We start from the raw sequence: 13,770 nt of genomic DNA on the forward strand, positions 1-13,770 counted from the left end.
ATTTCTTTCGGAAACAACTACCATTTGTTTATGAAGTTAGTAAGCTTCTTTTGTGCCGTTGATCAAGATGCCTTGTGTAGTTAGAAATGTTAGATTCTACTCTATAAATGGTTGCCCAATAAAACAGAGAGTATGATGCTGTACCACTTAACCTGAGTTGTTGGATTACAACTCTATAATGTCTTAATCTTAACTTGTTGTCATCATCCACTCATGCATGTGCATTTCATATAGACACGACTACTCTCGCCGACGGTACGTATGAGCTGGTGCCTGAAGCAGAAGAAGGTCCCGGAGAAGCTCAAGTGAACTTCGCTGACGCCGTTGAGAATCCGATCCCGACTCCAGCAGCCTCTAACTAACACTGACCTAGTGTTATTCTCAGGCAAGCCCCGGAGCATGTCCTACTATTTTAAATTTATGCAACTTATTATTGTTACTATATACTTGTGCATTTAAGTTACAGGAGTTGATTGGAACCTTAGATGCATGATCCTAGGTACCTATGCTTGAACACTAGTATGTGTAGTTCGCTTGTTGGCTAGGCTAATGGTTCGGTAGAAGTCGAGTGATTTCCTGTCACTCGCGAGAACTATAGGAGTTGAATGTCTACTACATACTGCAACTATAAGGCTCACGGGCGGGGTTGTGGTACTTGTGATACCCCGTCTGTTTAGTGAAAATGGATAAGGCCGCAGTGTGTGGTAGTGGTGGTTAAGCTTTTGAAAGTACTAACCACATGCCGAGAAATATGGTAATCGGTAAGCTTAAGTACCTGATCGGCCCGGCGAGTGGACTTCTCCCTCACCTTCTTTGAACGTCGTTTCTCATGCGCGCACATGCGGGTGCAGAGTCATCGTACTCTGTAGTCGAGGATGGTGACCCTGATCCACAACCCGGAAAGAAAGGGGAAAAGTCGTGTGGGTGACTTGGTTCCCATACGTGTGTGTTAGGTCTGCCTGGCCAGGTTAACAAATTCGTTTCGAATCGTCCGCTTCTCACGGTTTGGGACTGCTTAACCCTTCTGCTACATAGAGTAAGAAGTGAAAGATGATGATGATGAATATGGTTGGTTGGATGATGAAAGATAATTGTTTTCCACCATGTATGCTATTGGATAGATGCTCACCTAGAATGGTTAATTGAACTAGAACCTAGAAGCTAAAACCTGAAATTAAGGATCTACTCTTTACTGCGTTTCGGCAAAACAAACCCCTCGAGCCAAAAGCCTTGCATGTCTAGATAATGAGCTAAGTATACCCTTAGTCGGGTAAGCCTTGCTGAGTATTAGTATACTCAGCCTTGCTTGTGGCTTTGCTTTTCAGGTAGTACATTTGAGGATGGACGACGTCAGGCACGGGCTTCATCATGACGTCTTGTTTCGTCGCTAGACCATCGTTCGTTTTCCGTTACTCTTGAACTCTGTTATACTTTTATAAATTCAAACTCGGTTTGTAATAATAATTCAATTTCATACTCTGTACTGTAAAATTGGTGGAATGTCGCATTCTCTGGACTGCTTTGTCGGTCCTGTTTCAAGTGGTTTAATCGGGATTTTACCCGACAGCACTGCCTGATTACTCCATTTTAAGTGCGTGTTAACCCTAGTTACTGTTTCGGCGATGGTCAGCGCACTTAAGCTGGGTTAATTTGGGCGGGGTTGCCACAGGCACTTTCCTGTGGTTGGATCGCAGCATCTCCAACCTTTTCGTGCATCATCGTACCCGACAAAGATGCACCGAATTGCCTTCTTCTCAAACTTGCTCCTTAGGTCATCAGGCACAAACACATAGCAGACACAACCAAATACTTTGAGATGGCTTACAACTAGCTTCACCTTCCATAGCAACTCATGAGGAGACTTGAATCCCAGCTTTGGTTGACATAGCCTATTAATGATATAGGCTACCGTCCTCATACACTCAGCCCAAAATCTTCCAGGCACATTCTTGGCATGGAGCATACTTTGGCAAGTTTCAGCAAGGTGATGATTCTTGCAATCTGCTACTCCATTCTGCTGTGGAGTATTGGGGCATGTCAATTGCCTTCTTATCTTGTGCTCCTTGAGATAGATAGTGAACTCATTTGATAGATACTCCCTTCCATTATCAGCGCGGAGGCATAGAATTTTCATGTTGAGTTCACCTTCTATCTTCTCCTTGAACTCCTTAAACTTTGTGAAAGCTTCAGACTTCTCTTTCATAAAGCAAACCCAGACGTACCTTGAGAAGTCATCAATAAAAGTCACCATGTACCTCATTTGTCCAATAGATATTTGCTTGACTGGGCCGAAGACAGCTGAGTGTATGAGCTCCAAAGGTGCCTTTGATCGATGCTCTGACTATTTGTATGGCAATTGATGAGCCTTGCCATACTGACAACCGGCACAAACTATGCCTGTCCGGATGTCTATTTGAGGAAGCCCTTTCACCACTTGTTTCTGCATCATCTCCTTCAATTTACTATAGTTAACATGTCCCAGACGAGCATGCCATAGATCACCAGTCTCATTTTTTCGAGTCTTGTTCACATAAGCGGATTCGGCTGAGAGGACATAGACCGATTGTCTTCTCCTTCCTTCCATGATGGGTGTGCCAATCACCTTTAATTTCTTGAAAATCGCCACACCTTCTGGCCCAAAGAGCACATATTTTCCTTCTGTTGTTAATTGAGGGACTGATAGCAGATTCTTCTTCAAACCAGGAACATGATAAACCTTCTCAAGTTGGAGTTGCTGAGAACCATACCTTGGAATGACCGCCTTCCCAACATGAGAGATAGATAATCTTGAGGTGTCTGCCATCAACACTACTCTCTTCCCCTTGTAGTCGGTCATATCCTCCAGCTTCTTGTCATCATTGGTCATGTGATTAGAGCACTCTGAGAAGGCAAGGCAATCTTCTAGAGTGATCCACACTATGCAAGAACAAGATATTTACCATGGAGTGGTCTAGACTTAGGAATAAATAAATTTAGAAAATATTAGAATACTTAGGAATTCTCTAGAATGGGGGGCACTTGTCACAACCTCATGATCCCCCTTGCCTATAAATAGAGCCCCCCTCAGGGTGCTCTAATCACATGACCAATGATGACAATGTGCCTTTTATTGGTTATTGTCATCAAATGAAAGTTGTTCTTGAACTACTTGCCCATCTTGAATGTCTTGAAGAGGATGAGAAGCATCATCATCTTCATCGGATGACTTATCATGATGATTTGTTGGTGTAGTTACTTCTTCAACCTTGGAGTCATCCTTGGAAGAGGCTTCAACTTGAGTGGATGGATTTGTATTTTCGTCATCCTCCTCCTTTGGCTTGATTTATCCAATGGCAATGTTCTTCATAACTTCTCATAGTGGTTCATCACCTACATCATCATAAGAGAAACCTTCCCCTTGGGAGCCATTAGTCTCATCAAACTCAACAACACAAGTTTCTTCAATCATGCGTGTGGCATTATTGAATACTCGATATGCTTTGGAGTTTGATGAAAAACCAACAAGAAAACCAACATCACATCTACTTTCAAACTTGCCTAGGTGCTTCCTTTTCTTGAAGATATAACATTTGCAACCGAAGACCCGGAAGTAGGAGATGTTGGGCTTCCTCCCAATGAGAAGTTCATATGGCGTCTTCTTTAGGAAGCGGTGGAGATAAACCCGGTTGGATGCATGGCATGCGGTGTTGATGGCTTCCACCCAAAATCTTTGTGAGATGCCATAGTCATCCAACATTGCTCTTGCAACAATGATCAATGTCTTGTTCTTCCTCTCCACCACTCCATTTTGTTGGGTGTGTATATTGATGAAAACTCAAGCTTGATGCCCAAGTCATTGCAAAGATGTTCAACTAGAGTATTCCTAAAATCCGTGCCATTGTCACTCCGGACCTTCACAACACTTGATTCAAATTCATTTTGAGCTTGCTTGACAAAAATCTTGAAAATCCACACCGTCTTGCTTTAGTTCTCTAAAAAGAAAGTCCAAGTATATCTAGAATAATCATCAACAATTACAGGACAATAGAGATTACTAAAGGTGCATATTAGTCCTAAGTCACAAAGTTGAGCTATAGAAAGTAAGTTAAAACTAACCGACTCAACAAGCAAAACATTAGAAATGGATAAATCCTTTGTTATGGCCACCTTACCCAAACCTACCACCTTTTCTTTAGAGTTATCACCAAAGGTGACATATTCATGATCGCCCACATCTTCATCTAGTGAGGTGAACATCTTTACATAGCCGGTCATATGTTGTGTACATCCGCTATCAAGCACCCAATGCTTTCCACCGGCTTTGTAGTTCACCTACACACAAATGAATCACTTTTGAGGTTTGGGAACCCAAGTAACTTTGGGTCCTTTGACATGAGTTACTAAAGTTTTAGAAACCCATATTTGGCGTGGAAGTTTTTTCTTTTCTTGGGTACCAATGAATTTTGCCTTAACCTTGCCACTTTTAAGTTTGCTTAACAAGAAATAATGTGCATTGAATTGTGACTTGTAGTTAGGAGGCAAGGTTGGAAGAGGGCGATTAGGAATTGGACACTCCCTTGTATGATGCCCGGTAACTTGACAATATTGACAATACGAGCCCACTTCCTTGTTGAAGCATGCTTTGAGCTCCGACAACTTTTCACAATTCTCCGGAGACTTGAGGAAGGATCCAAGTCTATTTGTCCCAAAGTGCCTTGCATTGTGGAAGAGAATTACCTTATGCAAGTGTGCTCCCTTTGTCATATTGTACATGCACTTGGTCATACTTTGAAGTTCCTTCTCAAGTTCTTTCTCCCTATCATGGTTAGTCTTTGAATAAATAGGAGAAGTATGATCACAAGTAGTAGGGTGAGAGACTTCTACAAGATCATCACAAGAAGTAGACATGTTTTCCTTAATGCCATCATTTTTAATTGATTTTAGTTCTTCATCCATGGCATCAAAGGCAAAGTCAAGTTCTTGATATTTCATGTTCAAATTAGCATAAACAAGTTTAAGTTTCTTGTTGCTTGAGACAAGTGATTTATTAAGAACAACTAATTCATCATGTTTAACAACTAATTCATTGTGTGTAGTAAGTAATTTGTCATGCTCCTCTCTAAGTTGGTTGCTAGAAATAATGCATGTGTCATGAGTTTCAACTACCTCTTTGTTTATAATAAGCAACTCTTCATGTGAGGCCTTAAGCTTAGCATATTGGATTTCAAGAACTTTGCATTTAGATTTATACTTCTTGATCACTTGTTTGTGCTCATCTAGGATAGATTGCAAGTCATTAGGAGATAGACCATTTTCACTTTCATCACTAGAGGAGTTCTCATCATCGCTCACCTTGTTGTTACCTCTTGCCATGAAGCACATAGGTGGTGGAGGTAGAGGTGGTTCATCATCATCATGCATGGCAATTCCCACAATTGTCTTCTTTGATTCATCATCATTTGAGTCATCACTTGAGGTTTCGCCATCGGTGACCCATTCTCCAAGGAAGGCCTTGATATTCTCTTTTCTCTTGAAAGACCTCTTCTTGCTTGAGTCTTTCTTCTCATGGCCCTTCCTTGAGTGTTTGTGTTGATTGCCCTCATCTTCTTGCTTTTTGTTGAGTTTGATTGGTTCGGGGCAATCATAAGAGAGGTGCTCGTACTTTCCACAATTGTAGCACATCTTGTTGGAGTTGTCTTGATTTCTCTGAGTACGAAATTTGTTCTTCTTGGGATCATAGTTTTACTCTTTCTTGTTTAGCCTTGACATCATCTTGGTGGTCTTCCTCATGATAAGTGCTAGCTCAATGTCTCCATCCACATCACTTGATTCTTCACTAGCTTCATCATCACTTGAACTTGGTGAAGGAGCCTTGCTCTTGTTCTTCTTCTTTGACTTGTGCTCACTTTTAGCTTTGAGTGCAAGGTCTTTCTTGCCTTGTGGAGGATCAATTTTGCCCAAGGGGAACATCTCATGAGAACAAATTTTCCCAACAACTTCACTCACTTGCAATGTGAAAATATCCTTCTCATAGAGCAACTATGTGATAATGTTATACTTGGGCTTGTGCAATGAGTGGAGGATCTTCCGGATGATGTCACTATTAGACAAAGGAGAAATTTTAAGAGCGTTAATGTCCTCAACAGGTACATTCAACCTAGCATACATTTGTTCAACTAATTCACTAGGAAGCATTTTAAACTCATTGAGTTTCTCTTTTAGCACTTGGTATTTTTCTTCATGGAGCTTCTTAGACCCAACATGGATGGTCGCTCTTCCCAAACTTCATGGGCAGTTTTCTTGCTATGTACACGAGCAAAGATTTTTTCACTAATAGCATCAAACAAAGCATTCTTAGCTCTAGCATTTTATTTTGTATGGTCCTCATCCACAACACTGGCAACGGCTTTGTCGGTGACCTCCCAAGCAAGGAGATTGAGAGCCTCAAGGTAACCCGACATGCGAGCTTTCCAATAGCTATAGTTTCTCCCATCGAGCTTGGGTGGTCCACTACTCCCCGGGGCCATTCTCTAGGTTTTTAAACCTATTAAAAGAGAGCCTATGCTCTGATACCAATTGAAAGGATCGAGACCCAAGAAGGGGGGTTGCATTGGGACTTTTTCAAATTTCTATCGAGTCCTTAACCTAGACTAGTGTTGTCCAATCTATAAAGGTTGATCCTATCAACTAGAGCACACTAGCATCATCATTCTAGGTAGGATATCACACTAACAAATATGCAATCTAGTCAAAAGAAACAAACTAGCATGGTAAACTCCTAGACAAAAGCAACCAAGCGAGAGTCTAAGGAAGCACAAGATATATGAAATGCTAGAAATATAAGTGAGAGGGACACGGGACAACCGGATTTTTTCCCGTGATATCGAGGAGTTGACGCTCCCCCTAATCCACGTTGGAGCACCCACTAAGGGTATCGCTCCCTTGCATCACCAAGAAGCAAGTCTTCACTAAGAATGCTCTTTCTCCATCTCCGGAATGGTGAGCTTCACACCATGTACAATCTCCTTCTCTTGGGGCTCCCACAATCTCCAAGAGCTCACCAAGAATCACCTGATCACCAAGATCGTCTAGGTATCGTCAAACACAAAGAGTAACAAGCTCTCAAGGCTTCACTTGACCCCCACTGAGATGGCCCTAAGCACTAGCACACTTGCTACTCAAGGAATGGTTGATTTCTTCAAGTTTGAATCACTTGCAATCACTAGATCTTCATTCAATGGCTCCAAACACTTCTATTCTCTTCTCTAGGGTGGCCTCAGGTATTCAATATGTCAAAGGCATCATAAATGAGCTAGGGGGTCGACTTATATAGAGTGGAGAAGCACCCCCTAGCCGTTGGGAGTAAACTGCTCAAAAAGTCATAGGCACCGGTTAGACCGTAGAGGTAGCACTAGTGTAACCGGTCACTCTAAAACCAAATAGTACCCATTGATAATCTGACACTGTGCCAGTCTGATAGAAATTCACCGGTGCTTGCTCCTATGAGGCACCGGTGTAACTAGTGCTGAAGAGTTTTCTTCAATTCCCAAAACAGTGTCTCTGATCAATACTATGGTGAATGCACCGGTGCTTCTATTTCAAGCCACCGGTGTAACCGGTGCTGAAGAAATTGTTTTCACCCCCAAAAACATGCTCTCTGAAGGATTCTATGGTGGTTAGGCCGGTACTCGATCATGGGTCACCGGTGCAACCGTTGATACTGATAATTTTCACATGATCCCAATTAACTAACACTGTCCGGTTAGATCGGAGGTAAGGCACCGGTGTAACCGGTCGCCTTCGGATGCACCGGTGCAACTAAGTTTCTCTGTTTTCAGCTGAGTTGATTTGAAATCGTTTCTTTCTTCGAGCTTTTGTTCTTCCAAGTGTTTTCTTGAGTTCATTTGATCTGCCTTGGACTGAATTGAGCAGGTGTGCATTGTTTCTAAGGCCAAATCGATTCGAGTCAAGCTACTAACCCAAGAACCCCTCTTAATAGTATGATCACAAACTAAAACCTATAAAACTCAAACTAAAACAAGTATCATTCATCTCCTTGTGACACTTGAATCTAGAATGGTCCTTATCCTTGAAAATTGAGTCCGTGAATCATTTGATCATGAATTTTGAGGGGTCTCCTTTCACAATTCATATGAGGCTTAACTTGTAAATAATATTTCCTTCAAAACACACGTTAGTCGCATACGGTCGTCATTAATCATCGAAACTTACCGATTGCATCTACGGGCCTAGATGCTCTTCAGGTAGATAATGAGGTCGGTTGCCACGTTTCAGCTTCGGTTTCGGAACTCCATCGGATGCGGTCAGCCTGCTTGTCGTTATCGCATACAACACGTATCAGAACTCAGAAAATCAAATCACATGGCCCGGTAGGAAAACCAAATCGCGGCGGTTAGGGGAACGGGTAGCGACAGTGACTCTGGGGATAGGGAAAGATATGCAAATGTAAGCAGCTATGATGGCAAAGTTATTTGGTGCAGATTTTAGTGATTGAAAGTGCCATGTATTGGTGGTTTGGTGCTGTACTATGAATTTACTTCAAATGGTTCAAATTGGAAAATTTATTTTATGTTATGTGCACATTATTCTCTAGTGAAGTCTGTATTGTTCGCTATTTTGTATACATAATATTTAATGCCATGTGTTTAAATGATAAGACAAAATACTAAGCCATACAGCTTTGCCTTGAAAAGAATAGGGTATGTTAGATTAGGAATAGATGGTTGGATATAGAACTAAAGTTACAATGTGACTTTAAGGAGCAAAGGCACTGGATCTGTGTCCGTTAGTTTTAGCCTATCAGCACATTATGAAGGTGGCACTTCTGTAGGCCGAATGATAGCACAATGCAAGATAAAATAAAGCACAATTGCAATCTAAATTTGACTATAATATTTTTTACTGATTGATTTTCATGGGTGAACTTGATACCTTCAATAATACAGAAAAATCATGCCTACATTGCTAGGCTGCAGGGGCGGACCCAGGGCCCGGCGACCCTGGGCACCGGCCCGAGCTCCCATGGAATGGTGCAAGAAAATCTTGGTTTCAAGCTAATTCATATCAGCAACTCATAGCTGTAATAACATGTTCGAGTGAAGAGGGAACGAAGAGCTGCCATGACTGCCATGATTTTTTGCCCGGGCTCCATTTATTCCCTGGGTCCGCCATTGCTAGGCTGCTAGAGGCCAGGTGAATACAGAAAAATCATGCCGACATTGCTAGGGGAGGGTAAATCTTGTATAATTGAAGCTTGTATTAGTTTTCTTGAACCAAAAAATTATCCATGCTAATTCTATCATGTAAATGTCTTATGTTTTGATGGGGCCAATACAAAACTGGAGTAACATAGTTTTTACCCATTGCAACGCACATACATTTACCTATATTCTTAGAAAATAAATATGTGATTGGACTGTCATCAAACTTGGACCTGAATGTACTAGCTAAATTTTTAGTACATCCACAAAGGTTTTGATTTTTTTGGTGAAAAAATTGTTTTACCTGTAGCAACGCACACGGGCGCATACCTATCTAAAGAAAATTGGACAGTTTATCCCACATTGTATATTTTGCGATACCCAAATGCCTCATAAAATTTTTTCCCAGATTACAGCCAATATAGTTTAATGTATTGAATTATAGCATCATTGAGTTCACTGAAGAAGAAATTTTAATTTCATTCCTATGGATCGTAAGTTAATTTCATGGGTAGGTAATTAAGATGGCAAATTGTAGAAATGATGAAAGCACCTCACTACTACAAAAAATACTTTCACCAACGGGCTATCACCGCCGGTGCCAAATGAACCAGTGGTGATGCTCCATCTGTTAGTGGCTAAAACTGGCACTGAAAATATCACCATCGGATTCACCATCTGGTGATGTTGTATGCACCAGAGTCGAAAATAAACTTCAATCTGGTTAAGGAGCGGCTGCCGCCTCGTCACTTCTCTCTCCCCCATCCCACCACCTCTCTCAACCATATCCACCTCGCCCCTCCACATCTCTTTCACACAGATCCGCCCCATCTCTCCCCCTCCCTCCACCTCTGTCTCGGCCGACGGATCCACCACCCCTAGCCCTCACCGGTGGTGATAGCTTATTATCCCATCACCGTCGACACCCTGATCCAACAGACATCAGAACCGGTAGTGATGAGGTTTTAGAACCGGCGGTAATGACCTCTGCTGTAGTGTGACTAGACTCGGCGGTAATGACCTCTACTGTAGTGTGACTAGACGCATCACATATATATATATATATATATATATAGTGAACTTAATATACATATATCACATCGGACTAGAGAAAGAGGAATGCAACGTTCAGGATCCCAATGGGTGGTGACGTACATCTCTCCAACCAAGCACCTTTAAAGAGCAGAGTGCCTGTGGGGATTCAAACTCAACCTGTTCATCTGCAACCTCCCAAATTAAAGCAAGGCTAAATCTAGGTACGTACAAAATGGACTCTTAGTTTCAGGGCTTGACTGATGAGATCTGCGGAAACCGCAAATAGCTACTCCAGATAAGTAGCTCGGATGATCGATCACCTTCAAGCTCCAAGAAAGCATGTGGGCCCGGAATGTTTTTTTTTTGGGTGAGGGGAAGATATTTTGCTATGTACTCCGTGTCCATCCATGCGGCTCCCTAGGAATAATGCCTGAAAGGACGATTGGTGGCGCGAGGTCACGAGCTGCCACTGAGGTCCCGGATCCTGGCCTGGTCGAGCATGGACCACATCACCTGCACGTCCTCGTAGGCGCACGCCATCACCTCCCCGTGGAGCTTGGCCCTCTCGGCGTCGACGTGCTCCACCATTGCTGCGCGCACAAAAACAAATCAGCTTCAGGGTCAGCCAGCGATCGAGCTCCAATAATGATGCACCATAGCTAATAAAACACACCCAAGCTTGCATGGCCTGCTGAGAGAATCAACGGCCACGGTGCTCGAACAATCGGGTGGATGAGCGAATATTGTACTGACCTGATGATGAGTTTGGCTCCTGCAGCTTCTTGCTGCCGTCCTTCTGCGGGACGAAGACGTTGCAGGCTTTCCGGAACGGCGTCGTGATGGTGCGCACCCAAGAACCCATACAAGCACGCGCGGAAGCTAGCGGGTCAAGCAGCCTCTGGCGGAGCGGAGAGGGGTAGGATAGAGAAGAAGAGCGGCTCTGTCTGGCCGGCGCCCCTGACTGGCCAGGCCAAATCAACAGCAGGCTGATATGTATGCAGGGGGCACGGTTTATATGAACGAAGGCGCTGCTAGCTCTTCAGGAAGGATGGGCAATGTGTTCAGACTTCAGAAAGAGGATAACACTTTAACGGAAGGAGCTCCTAGTTCGCAGCAGCAGCGGGACCTAATCATAGCGCTGTGTGGGCATCACGCGAGTATATATTATGGCGAGGAGGTGGCAGGGAGAAGCCAGCCAAGTTTGCCATCGGGGTCGGCTCCACCGAGACGATGGGGTCCAGTACGTATATAACAGTATTATACATAGGAATTTGTAGAGTTCATCAGGGGGAGAGGATCGGAGGGAGGACGGGGCGCTACGGCACACGTCGGCACGACGGCGGGAGGAGGTGATTGGTTGGAGAAGGGGGAAGGGTAGGGGAGGCAAGATCCGGGGGACAAGCGGCGTGCGCGGCCATGTTGGGCGCCGCGCAGTGGCTGCACGTGCTGCCTCGCCGTCGCTGCCGCCTCGCCTCGCCTCGCCCGGCGGGCATCGATCGATCCGGAAGCGAGCGAGCGAGATGGCTGCGCGATTGGGCGGGGTGGTGGACCATGGAGTCTCGTCGGCTCCGCCGCCCCGCGCGACCGGGGGGCCGACGGGCCGGTGACGGCGGCGGAGCCCGTGCAGGACGGACGTACGAAGACGGGCTTACTTTTGTGGCGGACACCGCGCGCGCGCTCCATCCATTCGTCGTGGATCGACCGTCCGAGACCGGCCTGGCCCCCAATCATGAAGGAGCGCATGTGATTGGGGTATGCCATGTGTGCATGCATATGCAGCCCTTGCTAGCTTGTTCGTCCCAACAGAATAATTCATGGACGTGCCGCCATGCCTCGACACCAACCCCTTTCGGGCTATGTGGTTGGTCGATGTCCCGTGCATGTGTGCCAAGCTGCCCATGTCTCCACGTAATGCTACAGAACCATCCATCCCAGCCTAACGTCCTATCACCACTAAGGGTGGTAATGGGTCATGGCCCTAGTGGCCTCTTCACAATCCAATAAGACTCTTAAAATTTTTAGTTCAAAATTATATAAGATTAGAGCCCGGCCTTTTTAGAGTCCGGTCCTTAGATTTTCTAGTTCAAAATGTTGGGCCCTTTACCACTCCTAATCACCACCGGTTCGTTGGACATCACCATAGAATTCAACCAGTTCATAATACAAACCGACGATGATAGATTCAGCGGCGGTGACGATGCTCACCATCCTATTATTTACCCCTGCCTCTCATTATTCCCTTCAGTTCTACTCTCTCCTCCGCCGCCACCTCCCACGTGCACCCCTCCCTTCCCCTGCCGCCTCCCCTCCCCCATCCCCACCCCACCCCCTTCTCCCTATGGAGTGGCCGCGGTGCACGGCCACGATAGTTTTTTTTTTGGAAAATGGGCATCATCATAATTTTAGACCCGACGATGATAGCCCGATCCATCACCACCGATTTAAATCCAACAGGGATCTAAACCAGCGGTGAAGGAGCTTATGAATGCCGGTGATATAACTCTCGATGGTATGCTCAAGCCGAATCCATGACACCTTTACTTTTTATTTATTATTTTCTATGCTCCTGTCCTTCCAAGCTTAGTGGGGCCCGGTCCCCAATCCCCACTCGTCATTTCCTCGAAGGATTGTTTTTTCCGATGGATTGTGTATACTTACATGCATTCTCATATGTTAACCAGAGGTTTTCAAGCTAAAGTGTGGTTCATCCACACACTTGCTCGGCTATATATACATTCAGTTTGGTGCGTCGTTACTAATTTTATAGGCCTCAAATGTCTTGTGCTTGTTATATGCATGTATGTCATCAAATTGAAGTATTATGAATGCACATTTTGAATGAATATTACGTCCTTGCTCGAATTTGCTATTCTTCATACACTCAAGATATTACACCAATATTACAAGCTACTGGACCCAAAGCCACCAACCCCGCTCTTTCCACAAATGTTGTCTCGCTTTCTTATTAGCAACCTGGCTCCACTACTGCCTTACTCCAGTGATAAAAGAAGGGTTTGTTGCTTCATTGCTTGGATTTGCACCCAACCAGCAAATCTAGCTAGGGTCTGGATTACAATCAGATGAACCAGGGATTTGAATCTAAACACACTTACAGAATATAAAAAGAACAATAATCATTGTACAATAATCAGATCGTAAATATAAGTAATTTAGAATTCTAATCAATCTTTTTCATCTTTGACTATTGATGTATCATTATTTCATAAAGTACTTTCATTATATGCTGTCCTTTTATTTTTAATATTTTCATACATATATCAACAATAATATAGGCCGTGTCGATATCGTAAATGATATATATTTCTGATCGGTGAGATTAGTAAAATACACGTTATATTCGACAATAACAACAAAATAGCTTGTAAGTACAGCACTATTACAACACAACTTTTTTTTTAATTCTGTCGCATGGCACTAATCTGGCCAAGAGATGATATGGGGTTCAGAGCAAGAGCCAACTTGCCAATGATGCCCACATAATATACTCTAAACCTGTCGACCACAGCAAATAAAC

The 13,770-nt window shown here is 43.8% G+C and overlaps 1 protein-coding gene across 1 annotated transcript; it reads right to left on the reverse strand.

Annotated features, from left to right (window-relative positions):
* Positions 1-10,306: 10,306 nt before the first annotated feature.
* Positions 10,307-11,379, reverse strand: LOC120676821. Its single transcript, XM_039958142.1, has 2 exons — positions 10,989-11,379; positions 10,307-10,825 (listed from the first exon to the last, which is right to left on the reverse strand). Exons 1-2 carry the CDS (start codon positions 11,095-11,097, stop codon positions 10,692-10,694), a joined length of 243 nt encoding a protein of 80 aa, XP_039814076.1. The 5' UTR covers positions 11,098-11,379; the 3' UTR covers positions 10,307-10,691.
* Between the last annotated feature and the right edge of the window lie 2,391 nt (positions 11,380-13,770).

Source organism: Panicum virgatum, chromosome 5N (assembly GCF_016808335.1).
Source record: "Panicum virgatum strain AP13 chromosome 5N, P.virgatum_v5, whole genome shotgun sequence".
Classification (NCBI taxonomy): Eukaryota; Viridiplantae; Streptophyta; class Magnoliopsida; order Poales; family Poaceae; genus Panicum; species Panicum virgatum.

Bases quoted from the DNA above. Each gene is read 5' to 3' on its own strand.
- LOC120676821 (XM_039958142.1), bottom strand. From the start codon at position 11,097: ATGGGTTCTTGGGTGCGCACCATCACGACGCCGTTCCGGAAAGCCTGC. The intron at 10,826-10,988 runs GTCAGTACAATA...TTGTGCGCGCAG, and splicing joins GGAGCCAAACTCATCATCAG to CAATGGTGGAGCACGTCGAC.